Raw genomic sequence first — 20098 nt, forward strand, 5'->3', positions numbered from 1 at the left:
TATATATATATATATATATATATGATCACTAATTGAAACATAAGAGGATAATATAATTAGATGATTTAAAGAATAAAATGAATGTTATAAATTATAAAAAGAAAATAGTGTTTTTTATTTTATTAAACAAATAAGCAAGTTGGAATAAATTGCCGAAATTATAACGGTGCCTATACAAGCCTTTTCGATGAGAGAATGTAAAATTTATGTAGTTTTTTTAAAACATAAAAGAGTATCAATTTAGTTAATTGGCTTATTTTTCATGTTTTATTTCTTAACTATAAATTAGAAAATAATATAACGTAAATCTAATCAAAGGAGTAATAATATATCTACTTTTATATTTATTATTTGTTAAACTACATTTGAATTTAAAGAGTTTAATTCAAAATTTAAATTCTATGAATTTAAATTTTAATTTCAATAGTAAATTTATTATATTCGAACTGCTCACAATTTTAGAATCATTGGTAGAGATGTGCTTACTAGCTATGCAATTGTCACGACCCAAAAATGGACGTGATGACACTCATCTTATCCCACCAAGACAAGTCAGCCTAACACTCACCCATTACAATAAAATGTGGAAATTTCATAATTAACTCAAAAATACCCCCAAAATCTAGTTGTCACGTGTACAAGCCTCTAAAGCATTACAATAGATTTGAAAGAAAATGTAAGTCTCAAATGATATTGTCTCTATAATAGAACAATATCATAAATAGGAGTAAGAAGGTCCGCTGAGATGACAAACAACTACCTCACAAATCTCCAAGAAGCATAAGAAAATAAGAGAATGGAAAGTATCACAAAATTCAGGCTCGTAACCTATAAAAAATTGTAGAAGAAAGGGGTGAGTACCAAACCACACGATACTCAGCAAGTACACCTCTAAACACAGGCTAAGGGAATAGAATACGGGTACTCCTTACACCCCAACCGAACCTCCACAACTACAACCTGCATAAAACCAGCCCAACCTAACAGTTCTTAGTTTATATAGCACCCAGCTCAACAACAATCACTTTAACAAATTACATATCCTCAACAACAAACTCAATATTCATCAATTACAACTTTCACGTAAAAGCACTCACAAATATCAACAACACACAAGATCAAGTTCATCAAATAGAGGTAATCAAACATCAAGTACTTTCCAACCATCAATAAAACACATAATCATCAAGAACGAAGGATGTCATGGGATGCAATGCAATATGACACCATGAAATGATATGCCTCAGAATACCAAGTACTCTCTCAACCGTATATACATGATACTACTCGAAAATACATCAAGAGTTCATGACCCATGGGGGACTCGTGAGGTCCATATACCGACACAGATGATCTCCATGTGTCTATGCGGACGATCTCAATGCACTATCATAAATCAAACAATCCCCAGCACAGACGATCTTCACGTGCCCAACTTATAATTAAATTAATCACTCGCACGAACTATCTCCACGTGCCCAAATTATAATCATACTTGATCTCAACACGGACGATCTCCACATGTTATACCTTTACTCACAGTCAATCGTGTGTCAATGCATGTGCACGATATGATATCAATAAAAGGGATATGCCTCTCAATCAAATATCAATATGATATTGCCACTCCCCGAGCCTACACCCTGGACGTGGCCGGCACTCGAAGACCATTGCTGGCCTCAAGCGAACCCTTGGCTTGGCTTACTAACTCAGCGGAAGACTTAACTCATCACATACACATTGATGAAGTAACTATAATGTTATAAAGGAACATTCAACTGGCCATTAAGGCAAACTCAAGTCCTTAACATATGAAATGAAAAGTAAACACAACTGAATTAACTAACTGACTGTCTGACTATCTATGAAGCCTCTAAACAACTGAGATGAATGTCGGGACAGGCCCACGACATCCTAATGAACTAATACTAAAACTGAAAGCAATGTAAAGGAGTCCTCTGGAATGCAAAAAGGCTCACCAACAGACTCTGAACTGCTCACTGGATCAACGAATGCGCCGGGTGCCGATCCTAATTACCTGTGTCTACATCATAATACGATGCAGGTCAACTAGAATCAGTACATTGAATGTACGAGTATGTGAGTTGGAATGCTAAAGCAACATAAACTCGAAAGAGATTATGAAAGAAACACCTACTTTGGCTCTTCTCAACTCCTGAATACTTAAATAAACTCATTTCATTATAAAGCAAGTTAAAACAAGTGCAATATAAAGAAAAACTATTGAAAACATGATGTCAATTCATAATCATAATATCATAAAAAAACAAACCATGCTTTCTCTCAAAGTCTACTTGGCAATGCATGAATGAAGTCCCATACCCCTATTCACACTAAGCAGAACCTCTTGAGGAACCATGCTACTACTAACTTTGTAGGAGTTTCTCTAACCGACAACCATCACTTAAGAACTATAGTGATGATACAACGCTTTACCTCACACTGCCGAGGCCCATCCTATATCTTGCCGTGATATAGGAAGCTAACTCACTAAGTGGATCCACTAGTCTTTGCAAAAATGATTCATCTAAAAAGTATGACCCTTTGCTACCCATAATGACTACATGGTTTATGGAGACTTGAGTTAATATGAACTCGCATCCCCATATCGGTGCTCAATACTACTCATAGAAAAAGATACTTAGTTCTTTATGTTTAAAAACATACTTCTTCTGTGATTTGAGATTAGTGCTCAAAAACTTAGTTCACAGGCTATCTTGGAAATCTCAGTTTCCCTGCTTGCTTCATTTAGAAAGCGATTTCTCTTTTCTGAAAACTAGCCCAAAGGCTCTCTGAAAATCTCAGTTTCCGTTTTAATTTAAATGTGAAAACATTTTAAATCTCTTCGGGAATACTTAGTCCCCATATACTTTTGAAGAAATGAACTTCGAATCTTTACTCTTTACTTAACTTGAACTTTAAATCTTCAAACAAAGTTAAAACATTTATAAAAAACTTGAAAACTTTGAAGGACTTCCCTTAACTTGACTCTTGACTTCTCTCGACTTTGATCCTAACTTTTACTTGAATTAGATTATGGATTCAAGGTTCATAATATCATGTTTATGGATGATTTCATGATGTTTAGATGTACCTTAGAGTGTTAGAATCAACAAGGAAACATAGGTACATCACTTAGGAACTAGTACGAAAAGGTGGGGAAGAATGGGGAGAACTGGCGTCCCTAGCGCTTTGAGAGGCGCGGGGCGCCAGCCCTCAAAGTTCATAGAACTTTCTGTGGCGCTCTGGCTGGCGTGACGCGCCACAGGCCAAAGTTCAGAGGATTTTTTGTGGCGCTCTGGCAGGCGCGGCTCTCCAAGCCCTTACCCAGAAAATTCCCGATTTTTCTCCTTCGTTTTTCATCTCTAAACCTTCTAAATTTCAATGGTTCTTTCCCCAAACACTTAGAATCATTTATACCCTCAATATACAATAGATTCAACACAAAATTTCACTCGGAGACACGAATCAAATCAACAAGAGACTTCAACAACACAACCATCAAGAACTCAACAAATTTTCAACAATGTTCTTCAAGAGCTCATTTTCTTTGCATTCAAATAACCTAAATTCGCTGTATTGAAACAAGATTGGTGTGTGGGTGAACTAACCCAACACTATGTGATCTCACATACCTTGTAGGGATCACCCCTGAGGAATTCCACAAGTTAAACTTCGACGATCTTGGCGATTCTTCTTCTTTCTCCTCTTCTTTTCTCTTCTCTCAAAACCCTAACCCTTTTTCCAAAAGCATAAACTGATCTAATTCAGCTTAGGCCCTTATTTAATTAAAAACGAATTAAAATAAAAGGGTAAGGAAAAGACCAAACTACCCTTTAAAAATCCGGATTGGACTTTTCTTAATCTAACAGCCCAACTTCCAAAGGGCATAACTCACTCATACGAACTCAGATTTGTGTAAACTCGGCGGCGTTGGAAATATCATTCCAAGATCTTTCCAACCATAACTGGAATTACACCTAACTCATCATGATCTAGAAGTTATGGCCGTTTGAAGTTGACCAAAAACTTAACTTCTCCCAACTTAACCAAATTTCCAGATTGTAATTCTTTCGAAAAATGACTATTTCCAATTTAGTTCTTTTTCGAACTCAAGGTGCTACATCTAGTGAACTTAACACTTAAGAATTTTTAAATTCCTAGGTAAATTCTCACTCACTACGATGACCGGTTCGAGTCTTAGTTCGAAAAGTTTTCTGGGGTGTTACAGATATGTAATCACCTCAGCTATCACAAGTATACGAGTTCAATAAAGAACACAATCACACATAATAAATCAAATCAGTTAATCACATTACCTTTTATTACCCTTTTTTCATCATTAGAATTAATCAATGTGGACAATTCAACCCATCACCAAATCTCATTACCCCCAAACACATATTACAATGATATACACGAATACCATACACTTAACAAGGGTTTAGAAATCCACTTGCCTCAAATCATCGAACAATCACTCCGACTCTTGAGCCTTCCCTTTTTGTTAGGCTTCCAAATCAATGCAATCTATTCAAATAATTAATCACAATAAGTTTTCAAAACTAACAACAACCATATTACTATAGGTCTAGTCTAGACTCAAAAACTTACACAAACCTAAAATCAAGTTCCTAAATTTTGATGTCAATTATCATGTCAACCCTCATACTTCCAAAAGCTTGTGAATATCTTGTTTCACAGTTAGGCGTATAAAGTTTTTGTCAAGGAGATCAGTAGAAGATAATTCATCTCTTATTCACTATGTTCAATTACAACAATTACTCCTTGGGAATATACATATACCAATATAGAAGAAGAAATTATATTCCGTACTGCAACAAAAGCAAATTGACAACCTAACCTACTTGTTAATATCCTACAACTATATTTCATCACCCACTTTTACCGTTTTTCCTCTTCAAAAGCCAACATTAAGTAATACTAACAATTATGCTTACACGTTAATTAAAAAGAGATACTTATCACTGCCAATTATTTCCCATTCAAATCATTTTCTCCCTAAATCCAAAAAAATACCACAATAGGCTTACTGCAATTCAATTTGCAAATTACTTTCTTCTCCACCAACGACTAAAATACCATACGATGCTAACATATTCCTAGAGAGAATAATTGTACTAATTAAGACATTGTGAATAGCTATTACCTGAAGTAATTTGTTCCTCTCATTAACGCCGCATAGGGTTTCTCCCTATTCTCGTTTTTTTTTCTCGGCTTGGTGAACTGCTGCAGTTCACAACATTTGCCCTTTTATTATTTATTTATCTATTTTCCTTTTCTATTATTATTATTATTATTAGCAACAAAATAATTTTTTATTAAATCTGAAAATCATGTCACTCATTCTTATAAGTCATAAATTATTTATAAAAACTACTAAAAAGGGCTAATATAAAATAATGATTAAAATTCATAAAACGACTAAGAGGGTCGTTACAACAATCCCTTTTGTCTATAAGTTGATTTCTTATTCTTCAATTAATTAATTAATTTATTGCTCTATAATATTGCTTCATTTTATTTTGTATCTTGATATTTCGTTGTCCTTTTTTTAATTAATAACTTCTCCTTACATTCTTTTTTTAAATCGAAAGTCTATTAAAAACGACCTTTATACTTCACAAAGATAGGATAAACTTTGCGTACATCTAAACCTCTCAAGTTTCCAGATCTCACTTATAAAATTATATTGAATATATTATTATAACAGTATATATACGTATACTATTTTACTAGGAGTGGTTCTACTCCCTCCAAAACCAAGGTAGATGAACCATTGAATTCAAAACATTACTACGTGTTCGGGGTATAAATGTCTAAAAAATAATAATTATCACCTAGCATTTAATTCATTTATTGACTTATCATCACCTACTTTTTGTTTTTATTTTTGAGGTTGTTCTAAACAATTTCAATCCAATTTATGGGCACTGATATTTTGATAATTAAGAAAAAGCATGCCCTTTTATTCTTTAATCTTAATCAAATTTATTCTTTTAATTTCAAATTACTAATAACCTTGTATTTTCCTTAAATCACTAGAAAATAAGATTGGAAGCCTTAATTCTATCGAAAATTTAGACGCATCATAAAACGATATCCTTTAATTAAGATAAACAACTAATCGAGAAAATGTACAAAAATAGATAATTCAAATAACGCTCATACTCTAGATTGTACACAAAATTTCCTTTAATTGTCAAAATCACATGTATTTAATGCATGAAAAGAACAAAAAGTACCCAAAAAAAATCAGTTACTACTAACTTATATTATAAACTTTTTCTACTTCGTTATTATAATCATATGAATAAATCTGATTATACACGACTATACACATTTTATCGATTAGTGTTCCTCATAGTTGGAATTGGGCAACTCAAATAAGATTTTTTCTCTCTCTTCTCTTTATAAATATTTGTTATTTTAATAGAATTATTTATATTACGTACATGATATATTATCAATGATTAATAAGATTTATTTAATACCACATTTTAAACATACATTAAAATCGTTATACGTTGGGATTGAGAAATAGAATGTCGTCATATTAAAGCTATTAATGGTAATAATGACAATGAACACGGACACATAAAACTCTACTTAAAGAAATATATTATTTTAATATGATTAAACCAATACACAATAAAAAGTGGAATGAACTCACCAAATCATTTTCCCATTACTCCCTTTTTTTTGGNGGGGGGGGGGGGGATGAATTTATTCATGAATGAAAAGAAAGAAATACATTTTCTTGAATGAAATAAAATACAGAAAAATTACATTTCAAAAATGATAAATATTTTTTTTTGAATCGATCACCACCTTAGTTTTTTTGGGAAATACTTTTGAATAAGAGATAGATAATATGGCTTAACTTTTTCCACATCAATTCTAACATTGCTCTTACTATATAAATCATACTTGTTGAAAATATTGAGCCACTTGATGTTCTCTTTGTCATCTTCATTCATCAAATGTGTATATGCTCCTGATTTATGTAATGCATAAAATGAATGATAACGTATAACAAATAAAGCAGCATAAGGAAGTGTAGTGCCATTTTCCTTAGCAACTAAATACATATAATCATCATGTCCCCATGACATAACAACTTTGTTAAGTCCACAACCTTGTTCATATACACCATTTTTTGTGTTATAAATGATGTTGTTTATATCTGGATTATCTTTAAAATATTTATGGTGAACGATCGATTCATCGAAAGCACAACCAAGAGGGAATGTATCACCAACAACAGCCCATTGAGGAAGTTCACCAAAACTTGGATGAAGGAGAACTTTACCTAGGTCATGAATAAGGCCAGTCAAATGTAACCAATCTTCATTTGGATAATCTTTTCTAATAGCTTCAGCGGTTTGTAACAAATGTTCAATTTGTGGTTCATCTAAATCAGGATCACTATCATCAACAACATCATTCAAAAGTTCACAACAATCCCATATACTCATTTCAATTTTGTTCAATTTACCATATTCTTTTCTCATTTTTGTAACATAATCATATGTTTGGTTAATATGTTGAACCCTATAAAATTCCTCAACACTTTTTTGTCTTTCACTTTCTGCATTATAATCCCTAAATGATTGACCAAATGCATTTATGTTTGACACTTCAAATACTCCTTCATCAAAGATATGTCCATTGCCATTGAATGATGACACTTTTTTCTCCTCCACTTTCACTTGTAATCCAAACTCATCAGCCTGCTCATGAATAAGAAATAGTCATTTTTCTCAACAAAAAATAAAAATCAATAAAACTTAGCAAATAATGCAAATGGCATTTTCTAATTTCTTGCTGGTGCAATAGTAAGGTGGTGCTACCCTTATCGTTTAGTGCAAATCTTAGCTCTGCCACTATGTTACATTATCAGGATATTTCATGAATGACTACATAGATATATAGCGTAAAATAATTTTATTATATATTGTCAATGTATAGAAATTAAAATCTTACGTAATTGTAGCTTGTTTGGCGACGGCTAAGAAGATCTTCTTGATTAGAGCTTCTGCATGAAACTTGAATAGTTCTTTTGCTTCGAATTTGGGCAGTGTTGTTGGTTTTGTTCACACAAAGATATTGTGAAGGGAAGAGGGCTCGTGCCATTGCCATGATTAGATAATTTACTCTTAAGATATATTTTTTGTAGAGTATTAGTTTGAAGATATAACAATTGGAACCTCCCTATTTATAGTACTCCTTCGGTCCTAATTTATGTGAAAATTGATCATGTCTATCAATTTTATTTTTTTTTCAAAATTAATAATTAATAGAAAAGCGACCCAACTTTAAGAAAAATATTCTATACGTCATTTTAGTTTTTGCGATGCGTTAGTTTTTTTTTTAGAAAAAGAAAACCGACAGTCTCAATTTTTTACTTTTTTTTTTTAATTTATAAAAACCGACGTACATGATCAATTTTTGAAAAGCAAAATTGCAGTTGAAGAGTATAAATGAAAGTGATAGAAATATTATATGAAATATCATGTGTGGTACTCGCGGGTGGTAAAATAATCTAAAATCATACAAAATACTTGCGTTTGATTCTAAATAGCTACATTTTTTATGTATATTTTTGAAAATATCAATATGTCCCTCGATTTAACTGATCTTGTTTGTCAGTTTCACAAAAGCAACTTCAACAAAGTCAATAGTGTATATATCGATCTGATATCAATTTTCCTTCAAAAAAAATCGATCATGTCCATTAATTTTGACCCATTTTTTAGTAGTGAATAATTATGAGATTTTTTCTATTTAATTAGAAATTTTATTCGACGTTAATTTTTTTTTTTTTCTAGTAGTAGTACTTCTTTTTTACTAAACATAAATTGGCATCGTGATCCTCTAGTGCTGCCCCCAAAAAAAAGGTACATTTGTGGTGGTTGTTGAACCACCTAAAATAAACAAGTTGATTAATAGACAAGTTGTGGTCCAAACTATGCTATCAATACGCACGATTAAATTGAGTCTTAATTGAAATTTTGAAAAAATGAAACTCAACGTATTTCCTACTTTTTATTTTGCGAAAATAATATATAAATTGACTTATAGCTTATCTTTTAGTTATAAGTTATAACTTATCTTTTAGTTATAAGTTATAGTTGCGAAGATAATATTTATATTGTTACATTACATTTGATTTTTATTTATTTTTAAATGAAACTAATAATGTAAAAGCAAGGGAGTGAGTATCAAATAACATGGTAGTCAACAAGCAAACTATTAACTCAAAGTAAAGTAATATAGAATACGGGTACTCTAAACACCCCAAACGAACCTCTTCAACTACAACCTGCACATAATTAGCCCCAACCTAATAGTTCCCCATTAATATAGCACAAATACCAACACCTCAACACATACGAGTCACCAATACAATCAGAAAACGATAACACACCTAGACCAAATGACACATTCTAGAGCTGATGGAATTGACAAAATTTCATTTCGAGACTCGAAACTTCAATTGTTACCAAATACCACTTTTAACCGCTTTAGACTTTCCAAAACTCACAACTTTTCTATCAAATTTCAAAATCAACATCAAAATCAACTCTCTGTTTTGAACCGAAAGTTTAGCTATTACAAACAACCTCTTTATCCTATAAAAAAATAAAAATAAATTACGGACATCATATTCTCTTTGTTCCCACTTGCAACAATTATCTATATATATTTGATATTTTGAATTCAGATATTATTATATGTGGGCTCCCTCCAAACCCTAGGTAGATGAAACATCAATGTATAAGAGTAATTGTAGTGGTCATATGCATAAATTTAGAAGTAAATATATATTTATAAGTTCTTTTCAAATAGGGTCTACTGACAGCATAATCTATGGTACCACCAACTTGTTGTTTGCCACAAAAAAGTTTCCCAGCAATTAATTCTGAATCTTATATCGTGGATGCTTTGGGCATCTTCAACCCATAATATAAAACTTCAAATTAAAATATTTGTCAACATCATTTTAGTATAAATCAACTTTAATGCACTATAGTAAATTTTATATTAAAAATGATTTTTTTTCATATTGTTCTCCTTTTTTTTAATATCATATTATTATTATTTATATTTTTAAAAATATTATACAATAAAAATAAAATAATTAAATATAAATTTGATGTGATGAATAGTGTCACACTAAATTCAAATTCAAATATAGTATACAATATCAACGAACTACATAGTTCAAATAATACAATTTTGGAAAGTATTCTCTCAAGAGATTTCCTTTAACAAAGGAGATAGAGAATAAGGGGTGTCAATTGGGCCAGTCCGTCCGATTTCACCCCGATAACAGCCCGCGTCCGATAAGTCTGGGACCGACGCCCGACCCGCTTACTTAGTGGACTGGGCCGGTCTGGATATTTTTTGTCCAGATCCCAATAAGAGACCCGTTGACGACGCACCGGTGCACCGGTGCACAGGTCCGGTTAGTATTTTTTTTGTATAAATTATAGAAATCACATGGTGTGGGATATAAATTACATCTTATCCCTATTAGTTTTCACTTTACAGAAATCCCTTAAAATAAGAGGAATCCGGATACATAAATGATAGTTGAATACATAATTTCTGATACATTCAAATCTGGTGTTGTTGCGCTTGAAAAGGAAAAAATAACGTAAAATTTATTTTAATTAATTCAATGCCACAAATCACGCCTAACAGGTTGTAAACAATCCATCCAATACCTAACAGATTCACAAATTTTAAATCTCAAATTCACAGCTTTTCCATTGAGGAACCATTACTGCCGAAAAAGTTATAATCCATATAAATTATTCTTCCTTCTTCTTCCTTATGTTCGAGGACGAACATGGTTTTTAGTGGTGGATAATGTAATGACCTGGAAAATCATTTTTGGAAATTCTGAACTATTCGTTTAACTTTAGTTAATTAGTTGATGGGTAACTATAGATAATTGACTTAATTGATAGTTAGTGGGCTAAAGTGATAATTTATTTAAGACCCTATACTATATATAAATTAATTAGACCTAAATTATTTGAGGGAACTGCAAAATTGATGCGGTGTTAGATCTGACATTGTAACAAGAGGATACATCTATGAGAAGATAAAGTGTGGTGCTTCAGGTGAGAACTTTATTCCTCAAATAAGTGATTACGTAATTAAATTATTAGGTGTAAGAATAAAGTAATGCACTGATCCTATCTTAAAGAGAGAATATTATATTGTAGGTTATAAGTTATTGCTGTTGCTGCGTACATTTTAAGGTTGTTCAAAATTAGAGCAAATTTTTGATAGCCGTCATTAGTTAATGATTGCCAATGATTAGTCAACCGTTTGGATTATACCAGGTAATTATTCAATTGATAGATTTATGTATATAGGTATAAGTCTTAATAGTATTATTATAATTATGTTGGAGTATTAGTACAGAAAAGGGAGAGAAGTTGGAGTTGAGTTTATGGAATTTATTAGGCTTGCACTGACGTTCTGTTACTTGAGGAATTGAGAGTTTTGGTGGTTGTTATGGTACAGATAGAGCTAATGGTGTAATCTATCGCTGATTTGAGTTATTTTTTTTTTTACTTTTTGGTTACTGTGTTGTAAATCAAGTTTCAACATATTAAGATAGGTAATTAAATATACGTGTATTATATTACTTGAATACTTTTAAAGTTATAGTAATTGAAGGAATGAAGACTTAACGTTTAGCATTGAAATTTGGAAATTATGAGAGTTGACATGTTAGCAAGATAAGGAAATTGATTATAAATTTGGGTGAATTTTTGGGTCTAAGCTAGACATATAGTAGTATGGATGTTGTTAGTTTTGAAATCCTTATTGTGACTACTTATTTGAATAGATTGCATTTATTTGGAGGCTCAATGAAAAGGAAAGACTCAAGTCCCGGAGTGATTGTTCGACTATTTGAGGCAAGTGAATTTCTAAACCCTTGTTAAGTGTATGAATATCGTGTATTTCCTTGTAATATGTGTTTGGGGGTAATGAGACTTGGTGATGGGTTGACTTGTCTACATTGATTAATTCTAATGATGAAAAAGGGGTAATAAAAGCCATTGTGATTAATTGTTTGTGTGTGATGAGCTGAGAATGGTTTGAAAGACTTGTTGAATCATTGTTGATGTTGTATCATGATTGTGTTGTTGTGAATTGTGCAATGTTATGAAAATGGTCATCTCCTCATTATTTGTGTGAACATGTCATTTGCATTGTTCTGAGACATGGTTGTGACAAGAGTTGTGTGAATTGAGAAAGAATAAGAAATTAAAGAGGATGTACCATTTCGAGGGACTTATCGCATGCCGCAATGGATACTATATTTCGAGGGACGTATCGTGCGCCGCGATGGTTACTATTATCGAGGGTCGTATCGCGAGCCGCGATGGATGCATGGACAAATATATCCCTCATGGGTCCCGAACTGAGAGACAACGGGTGTGTATCACTAGGCTCAGACATGCAACACTATACTTAACATTGCATTACATTGCACATATTTATCATTAGTGAACTTGATGTTGTGTTTTGCTGAGCTTGTGAGTGCCTTTCTTTGGAACTTTGATTGATGAATATTAAGCTTGTTGCTGAGGATATGTAATTGTTAGAGTGTTGTTGTTGAGCTGTGTGCTATGTGAATTATGAACTGTTAGGTTGGGCTGATTTTAAGCAGGTTGTAGTTGTGGAGGTTGTAATTGATGAATATTGAGCTTGTTATTGAGAATATGTGATTGTTAGAATGTTATTGTTGAGATATGCGCTTGTAAATTGTGAACTGTTAGGTTGGGCTGGTTTTATGCAGGTTGTAGTTGTGGAGGTTTGGTTAGGGTATAAAGAGTACCTGTATTCTATCCCCTTAGCTTGTGTTTAGAGGTTTACTTATTGAGTACCGTGTGGTTTGGTACTCACCCCTTGCTACTACATTTTTTTGTAGGTTACTAGCCCGGACCTTTGTAACATTTTCTCTTCTCTTTGTCTGAGGCTTCTTATGGAGGTTTGTGAGGTAGCTGCTTGTCATTTCAGCGGACCTTCTTTCTCCTTAATTATGATCTTGTTCTATTCTAGAAACAATGTCATTTGAAATAGGGGTGTACATGGCCGGGTTGGTTCGAGTTTTTCAAATATCAAACCAAACCATTTGTGTCGAATTTTTAAATTCATAAACCAAACCAAACCAATAAAACTCAGGTTTTTCAACCTCGGGTTTTTTCGGGTTTTTCCGGTAAAGTATTCATACAAACATATAATTTACTTGTACTTCAAATATTTCTTTAGTCCTACCAAAATACAACTATCTAAGATGTTTCTTAAAAATATAACACAATATGATATGATTAATGACACTAAAATATCCGACAAAAATAATAATAATGAAATCGTGTAAAACAAATATTGCAAATTAACAAGTCATAATGAAAATGATCATAATTTAAAAGTACTAAATCATGCTAAAATTTTAAGTTTATTAAGTATTAGTTACATGACTAAATATTAAAGGAAATTAAAATTAGATTATGTATTTTAATTGTCTAAACCAGTGTAAAACTAAAGAACAAATATTCAATATTATTGTCATTCTTAGTGTTGAATTGATTTTCTTTTTGCATTAGTATTAATTTGATTTTGATTTAAGCTTTATTATAATTACCAACATCCGTAAACTATAATTTTTATTGGCTCATTCATAATTTTAAGTTGTGGACTATAATTTTTATTGGCTCATTCATAATTCTAAGTTTCAAACTTGAAATAATATATTAAAAGATAAAAACTATGAAAATGTATAAGAAATATTTAAAAATTATATCAAAGTAAATATTTTTATGTATAAAATAAAATTTTAAAATTCTATATATAATGTCTGGTTGGTTTGGTCTCGGGTTGGTTTTTTTTAGTTAAAACCAAACCAACCCAAATATAGTCGGGTTTTTTTTTTTTCAAAACCAAACCACTAGTCGGGTTTTTTTTCCTGGTTGACTTGGTTTGCGGTTTGGTTCGATTTTCGGTTCGGTTTTGTACACCCCTAATTTGAAACGTGTATTTTTTTTCAACTTTGTTATAACACATTAGAGACTTGTACACGTGACAACTAGATTTTGGGGATATTTTTGAGTTGATTATGAAATTTCCGTATTTTATCGTAATGTTTGAGTTTTAAGTTGACTTATCTTGGTGGGACAAGACGATTGTCATTACGTCCATTTTTGGGTCGTGACAGATGGTAGTCTATTCAGAATGATGCATTAGATCATCACCTCATTCAGGGTAAAATATTAAAATTATATTAACTTCAAATTAAATATGAAAGTATGCCTTTTTTTTCTTCACATAGACCCAAAATGAATTTATATGCATATTGTTTATTCTTGATCTCTATAACCAAAGAAAGCTCTCTACTTTACTTTTTTTTTTAAGTCAAAAGTCATTCACTCAAGCTATAGTAACATGTGGCGATGGACTCGTTTCTTTTATTACATTTGAAAATGTAAAAATATAATAGACAACAGCTAGCAGATTTGTGTGATAATACTCAACAATAATATATAGAAAAAAAATGACCTTTAGCTCTTTGAATCTATTTTCTTTATGCTATTGAAAAGATGAAAAGGGGAATCGACTCGTTCCTTCCTTGCAGAGGATGAATTAAGGCCTGAAGTTAGTTCATCGAGCAAGAGGAGAGAAGGATCAACAAGAATTTCATACTCTATATGCTAGTTTTTTTTTTCTCTAACTCAGATATGCCTTTAATAAGTCCTTTACCTATTCTGGTGTGACGGCATCTATGATTGTAAAATTAAGAAATGAACAGTTGCAACAATCATGTTCAATTTCTTTTGACAATTTTAGATTGTGGTGCTTTGTAATCAAGGGCGAGAAGGAAGTTCATGGAAAGGTAGCTCACATTGATAAATCACCATACAACATAGACTTAATATATTGTTGAAGGATAGGAAGAGATTGCTTATCATCATAACTATACATAAGAGGAACCATTCTTGCAGAATTAAGTGAAGCTTTTGAAAATGATCTTGAAGATGGACTCATTAGATGTAAATGTTCCTTGTTGAGTTTCTTCCATTCATCTTCTATTAGCTTAATCACATGTTCTCTTGCCAATTCAATGGAAGCATCTTTGTTTTCCTTCATGTAACATTCTATGTATGAACCATCTTTTCCTTCTTGATTCTCATCCTAAAGATAGAACATAAAATGTTTTTATTTGAAAAAATAAATAAATGTGTCACATAAAAAAGGACAGATAAAGTATTAAAACAAACACAAATTTATTTATATTACCTTTGCACTTCCAAGATCATCCCAAAGACGAAGAATCATGGCCCCAGAAGAAGACATGGATGATATATCCTCTAAATGAATATTAGAGTTTACACCAAGTCCTAAGATATAGAACATGTGAACTAAGATTGTACCAACTCCAGAACTAACAAGTCCATTCTTTACGTACTCATTTGTTGATGGCACCACTCCAGCAGCAAACCATTTTGCTTCTTTTAGAAATGCATTGCACAAATTTCCCCACTAAAATTCAAAATATAATAATAGCAACAATTATGAGTATAATAATATATAATAAAGTATATATTGAGAAAATAATTCATTTGTCTTATTTTATATGACATATTTTAGTTCAAAAAAGAGTGGAACATCTTTAATATATGTATATATAGTACCGTATTCCGTAGATTTTGAGTGGGGTTTTGTCCATATATTTTGTAGATATTATAGCCAATGGAATTAATTGTATTATAAAGAGCCTTGTAAGTTGATCTCATGTATTCTGGTAGGTCCACCATGGCGCTTAATTCCCACCTAAAATAATAATAGCCTTTAAGGTTATAGACCAACGAAAAAAAAATAACGACGTTTTACACTATTAAATCATTTTAATCTCAAATAAAATACCTATTGACAGCTTGAGTGAAAAGGGTTAAGTCTTCAATAGTCCCATAAACATCAAAGATATCATCAATGACATAAACAAAAGAAATACATTTTGCTAGCTCAATTCTTTGTTGTGACATTCTTGGATCTTGAAGAACTGCCATTGGCCAAGTATACCATTTTAATGGTTGATCTCTCAAAAGCTTCAATTCTTCAGCTAAACCAAGACTTTTCCACCACCTATGTATATATACATATATATCATAAGAAGATTAAATTGTTTATATATATATATAGTGATAGTATAAAGATTTTGTATATTATATATTAACGGAAAAAAGAAAGATTTGAATCAAGACCTCCAATATTCTAAATAGTGAGAAAGACATTTTGATATTCAATTGAGACCTTGTAGGAACTTGTGATCAAAAGGGGTGGAGCTAGAAGTTTGGGTCTGGATTCGATTAAATCCAATAAAATTTGCTCAAATAGTGTGTTAGTATTAAGAATTTTATTACATATGGATAAATATTAAGTTTAGAACCTAATTTATTAACACTTGAAATCGTCATTTTAAATTCAAAACCCATAAGGTTAAAATTCTGATTTTATCTCTGGTGATTAGTGCTTTTAAACTTGTTTGTAGCATGTAATTTGTCTTATTTCAAGTTATTAATTCGACTTTTTAATAACCTATAGCTTTTTAAGTTTAATTTTATATGTAAAGATAGTTAAAGGATTTTTGCAACATTTCAAGTCCCCTAAAATGAGATCAATAACCTAGAAAGTAAAATAAGTTACCTATTACAATAAGTTAAAATATAATGATGGTATCAAACTCCTTTATACTCTATATCAGTATAAATAAGTTAAATGCTTAATTATATATAGATAATCTGACGGTGTAAAACTCTTATACGGTTAGTGTATAAAAGTTAAATTCAACTAATTAATATACCTGGAAACTTGAGCCAATTCCTGTTGATGTATCTCTTTTGTTATGGAGTAGTCCATATTTGCCAATTCTTGTAAGGTGCTTCTTCCCCATCCATTAATTCCCTTAAAGTTATTGGTGAAGCTTTTGGCCTTGCAACTTGCTAAACTCTTATGGTATGGATACTTCAATGTTTCTTTAATAATTCTAGCTTCATCACATGAGTCACTATTTGCAAGACATGCATTTAGGTGATCACCACTAAAATTTGCAACTTCATCAAGTATGTGTTCACCTTCTACACCAAGTTGTGATGCTTCATATAAACCAATTAATCCATTTACATCTTGGCTAAGATTTAATCCAAATGTCCCATCATCATTGTTCTTGAATTTTTTAAATACATCTGCCCAATGCAATATAAGGTTGTTAGATTAAAATATTTCAAATCGAGGATTAACTTTTATATACAATGTGAATGTAGTACTACAATAATTTAGATATATTGGACTTCAATGGAAATCCAATTACCTGCTGACACGTGGTAACCTTCTTGTCTCAAAAGTCTGAAACAAAGTGAAATATCATGATGGTTTTGATATTTGTAAAAACAAGCACTTTGCTCATATTCCTCTTGTAAAATTGATTGAATTTCTTCTTGAAAATGGTGTTCAATTCCCATACGTTGTAGTGCATCCACTAAATCAAGATTGTTAGTACTATTTATTTGTGTCCTTAGTGCATACTTTACATCCTTCACAAGTAGTCCAAATTTGGTACTATTGAATCCATCTATTTTCTTAGTATAAAAAAAACAAGAATGGGAAAATACTATTTATGGTGCATCTTTCCCCTTTGTATTAGTAGTAAGGTTATCAAAAGGATTTCTGATTGGGTGGTTACTTTGCGATATTGTGTCAATTCAAATTTCAAACTTGTGCAGATTTGATTTTCTCTGAGATCTCGAGAATTCTTTAGTAAAGGCATGGCTTAAGGGACGGGAGATTTTTCAACTACTATTATAATTATAGCTCGTACAACCTTAAGGAATTGAGACTAGTCTAATAAGTTACTAGCTTTGTAGTTTGTTTTCTACTGAATTACATAATTGATTTAACTTACATAGTGCAACAGTATGGTATTGACACTCCTTTATTGGAAATTACATCGTATAAATAGATTTACTTTTATATATATATGTCGCGTTATGAATATTTATTTAGAATTTGTATCATTTAATGATGCTATGTGAATTGCTAGAAAAATATGAAGTATATTACTAGCTCAATAACAAAAGTTTTATATGGGGATTAGAAGACTACCATGATACACAAGTATATTACAAGCTCAATAACATAAACAAAAGAGATGCATTTTGCTAGCTCAATGTTATGTCTCAACTTACTTCATGAATGTTTAACTTATACACGGATAATATATTTTATGTATGATAGGATAAAATTATTTAATATTATCAATTTATAAAAGTTAAAATCTTACGTTATAGTAGCTTGTTTGAAGATGAGAGGTTTCTTTAAAAAGATCTTCTTGAACGTTCCATTTGTTAGAGCTTCTGCATGAAACTTGAATACTTCTTTTGCTTCCAATTTGGCCACGATATAATTGTGAAGGGTAGAAAGCTATAGTAATATTTGCCATGAAAGATAATTTCATATTATATTTTGTAGATCGAGTATTTGTTTGATGAAATAACAATTGATCGAAACCCTTCTATTTATAATAATAGCTACATATAACATATCAAGTGTATGTTAAGGTGTTGGAAGATTCTTGGAAAATTTTATATGTGATTGGGAGTATTTTGTATTTTTAAAAACTTTTGGGGCTCACTTAAAATTCAACAAATAAACTAGAAACATTTTCTTCCTCGTTCATTGACCATTCCACCAAAATCGTCATTGAGAAATAGTTGTATGTTTGAAAGTTGAAACCGTAATTTATTTTTATTATATCATTTTATTATTGTTATGGTCAGAGGCGAAGTCAAAGTTAGGTGTTTGGGGTTCTAAATCAATTTTGTTTGGGAGCTCACAAGTTAAAATACATATATTTATTTAATTTTCTAATACAAATATAGGATCTACGAAAAAGCTAGTGGGTTCGTCCAAATCCATGAACCCCACCTAGCTCCGCCTCTAATCATGGTGTGGCCGGTTGAATATCTTTTTGATTTTCTCTAATTAATTCTCTAGTGCTGTTCCAAAAAAGGACGAAAAATAGTGGTTAAAAAATCACACTATTTTAGGTAGACCTACATTGACATCTACTAATTGATTTAAAGGTTAAAAAAATTTCAAATATACATCCAACGATGATTAAATTTCGTCTATACAAATTTACAATAATATAGAATCATCTATGATTAATTATTTACTGATCTCCACAAGTTGATTATTATAATTATGTTTTCTAAAGAAGTTGATATGTTGAGGTCGGTATTTATATTTATTTATTTTTGAAAATATCTCGACTTGGTCAAAAATAAATTTTTTTCATCAGTAATACCAGCCTCCATGAGGTCAGGTTTTATCGACTTTCATTAGGAAGGAGTTGAATTCCCGTCCAAGATCAACTAATATTGCGGTTTTCTTTTTGATTTCTTTTGGAAGTACGTAGTTATTTCGTAAGAAATTACTAAAAATTGTGCTTGAGTGATAAGTATATTTTGACTATGTATCATAGATTTATGATTCAATTCCTATAAGTATCTCTTTTGATAATAATGTTTTACTTTCAAAGTGAATATTGTTAATAATTAATCGAATCTAAAAATAATATTGATTACTGAATAAAGAAATAAGTAAAACAAAAGAATGTCAACATAGAGGACAAGTGTGAAACACATTTACATCAACTTTTTGCACATAAGTATCACGTGTGGTCAATAGTGACGACGATAGTGAAGTGGTTAAAGTAAGCATACGATAAATAAATTATATATTTTTTTATCGAAAAGATTCGAACATGTCAAATCTACCTAGCTTCGCTCTGGTATGCAATGGGCAATCTCAGTAACATGCTTCTATCAAAGCAGTAAAATTCGACCATCGTCTCAGTAAAGTAGCTCATAGATATAGGATACGAACGATTAACAGTTCTTGCTAAAAAAAAGGTAGGGTTGGTCGCAATCGAACTGAATAATACAAATTGAAAAAAAAGTTATTGATTAAT

General features: G+C 31.3%; 2 protein-coding genes across 2 annotated transcripts; both read right to left on the reverse strand.

The window, feature by feature from the left end:
* Window positions 1-6857: 6857 nt before the first annotated feature.
* LOC125865912 (inositol oxygenase 1-like) lies at window positions 6858-8184 on the reverse strand. The gene is made up of 2 exons (XM_049546173.1): window positions 8029-8184; window positions 6858-7775 (listed from the first exon to the last, which is right to left on the reverse strand). The coding sequence occupies exons 1-2, from the start codon at window positions 8182-8184 to the stop codon at window positions 6867-6869; spliced, it is 1065 nt and encodes a 354-aa protein (XP_049402130.1). The 3' UTR covers window positions 6858-6866.
* Window positions 8185-14962: 6778 nt separating this feature from the next.
* Window positions 14963-18565, reverse strand: LOC125865911 ((3S,6E)-nerolidol synthase 1-like). The gene is made up of 7 exons (XM_049546172.1): window positions 18407-18565; window positions 17438-17705; window positions 16931-17312; window positions 15994-16212; window positions 15762-15900; window positions 15367-15609; window positions 14963-15261 (listed from the first exon to the last, which is right to left on the reverse strand). Exons 1-7 carry the CDS (start codon window positions 18563-18565, stop codon window positions 14968-14970), a joined length of 1704 nt encoding a protein of 567 aa, XP_049402129.1. The 3' UTR covers window positions 14963-14967.
* Window positions 18566-20098: the final 1533 nt, after the last annotated feature.

Source organism: Solanum stenotomum, chromosome 5 (assembly GCF_019186545.1).
Source record: "Solanum stenotomum isolate F172 chromosome 5, ASM1918654v1, whole genome shotgun sequence".
In the NCBI taxonomy this organism is placed as follows: Eukaryota; Viridiplantae; Streptophyta; class Magnoliopsida; order Solanales; family Solanaceae; genus Solanum; species Solanum stenotomum.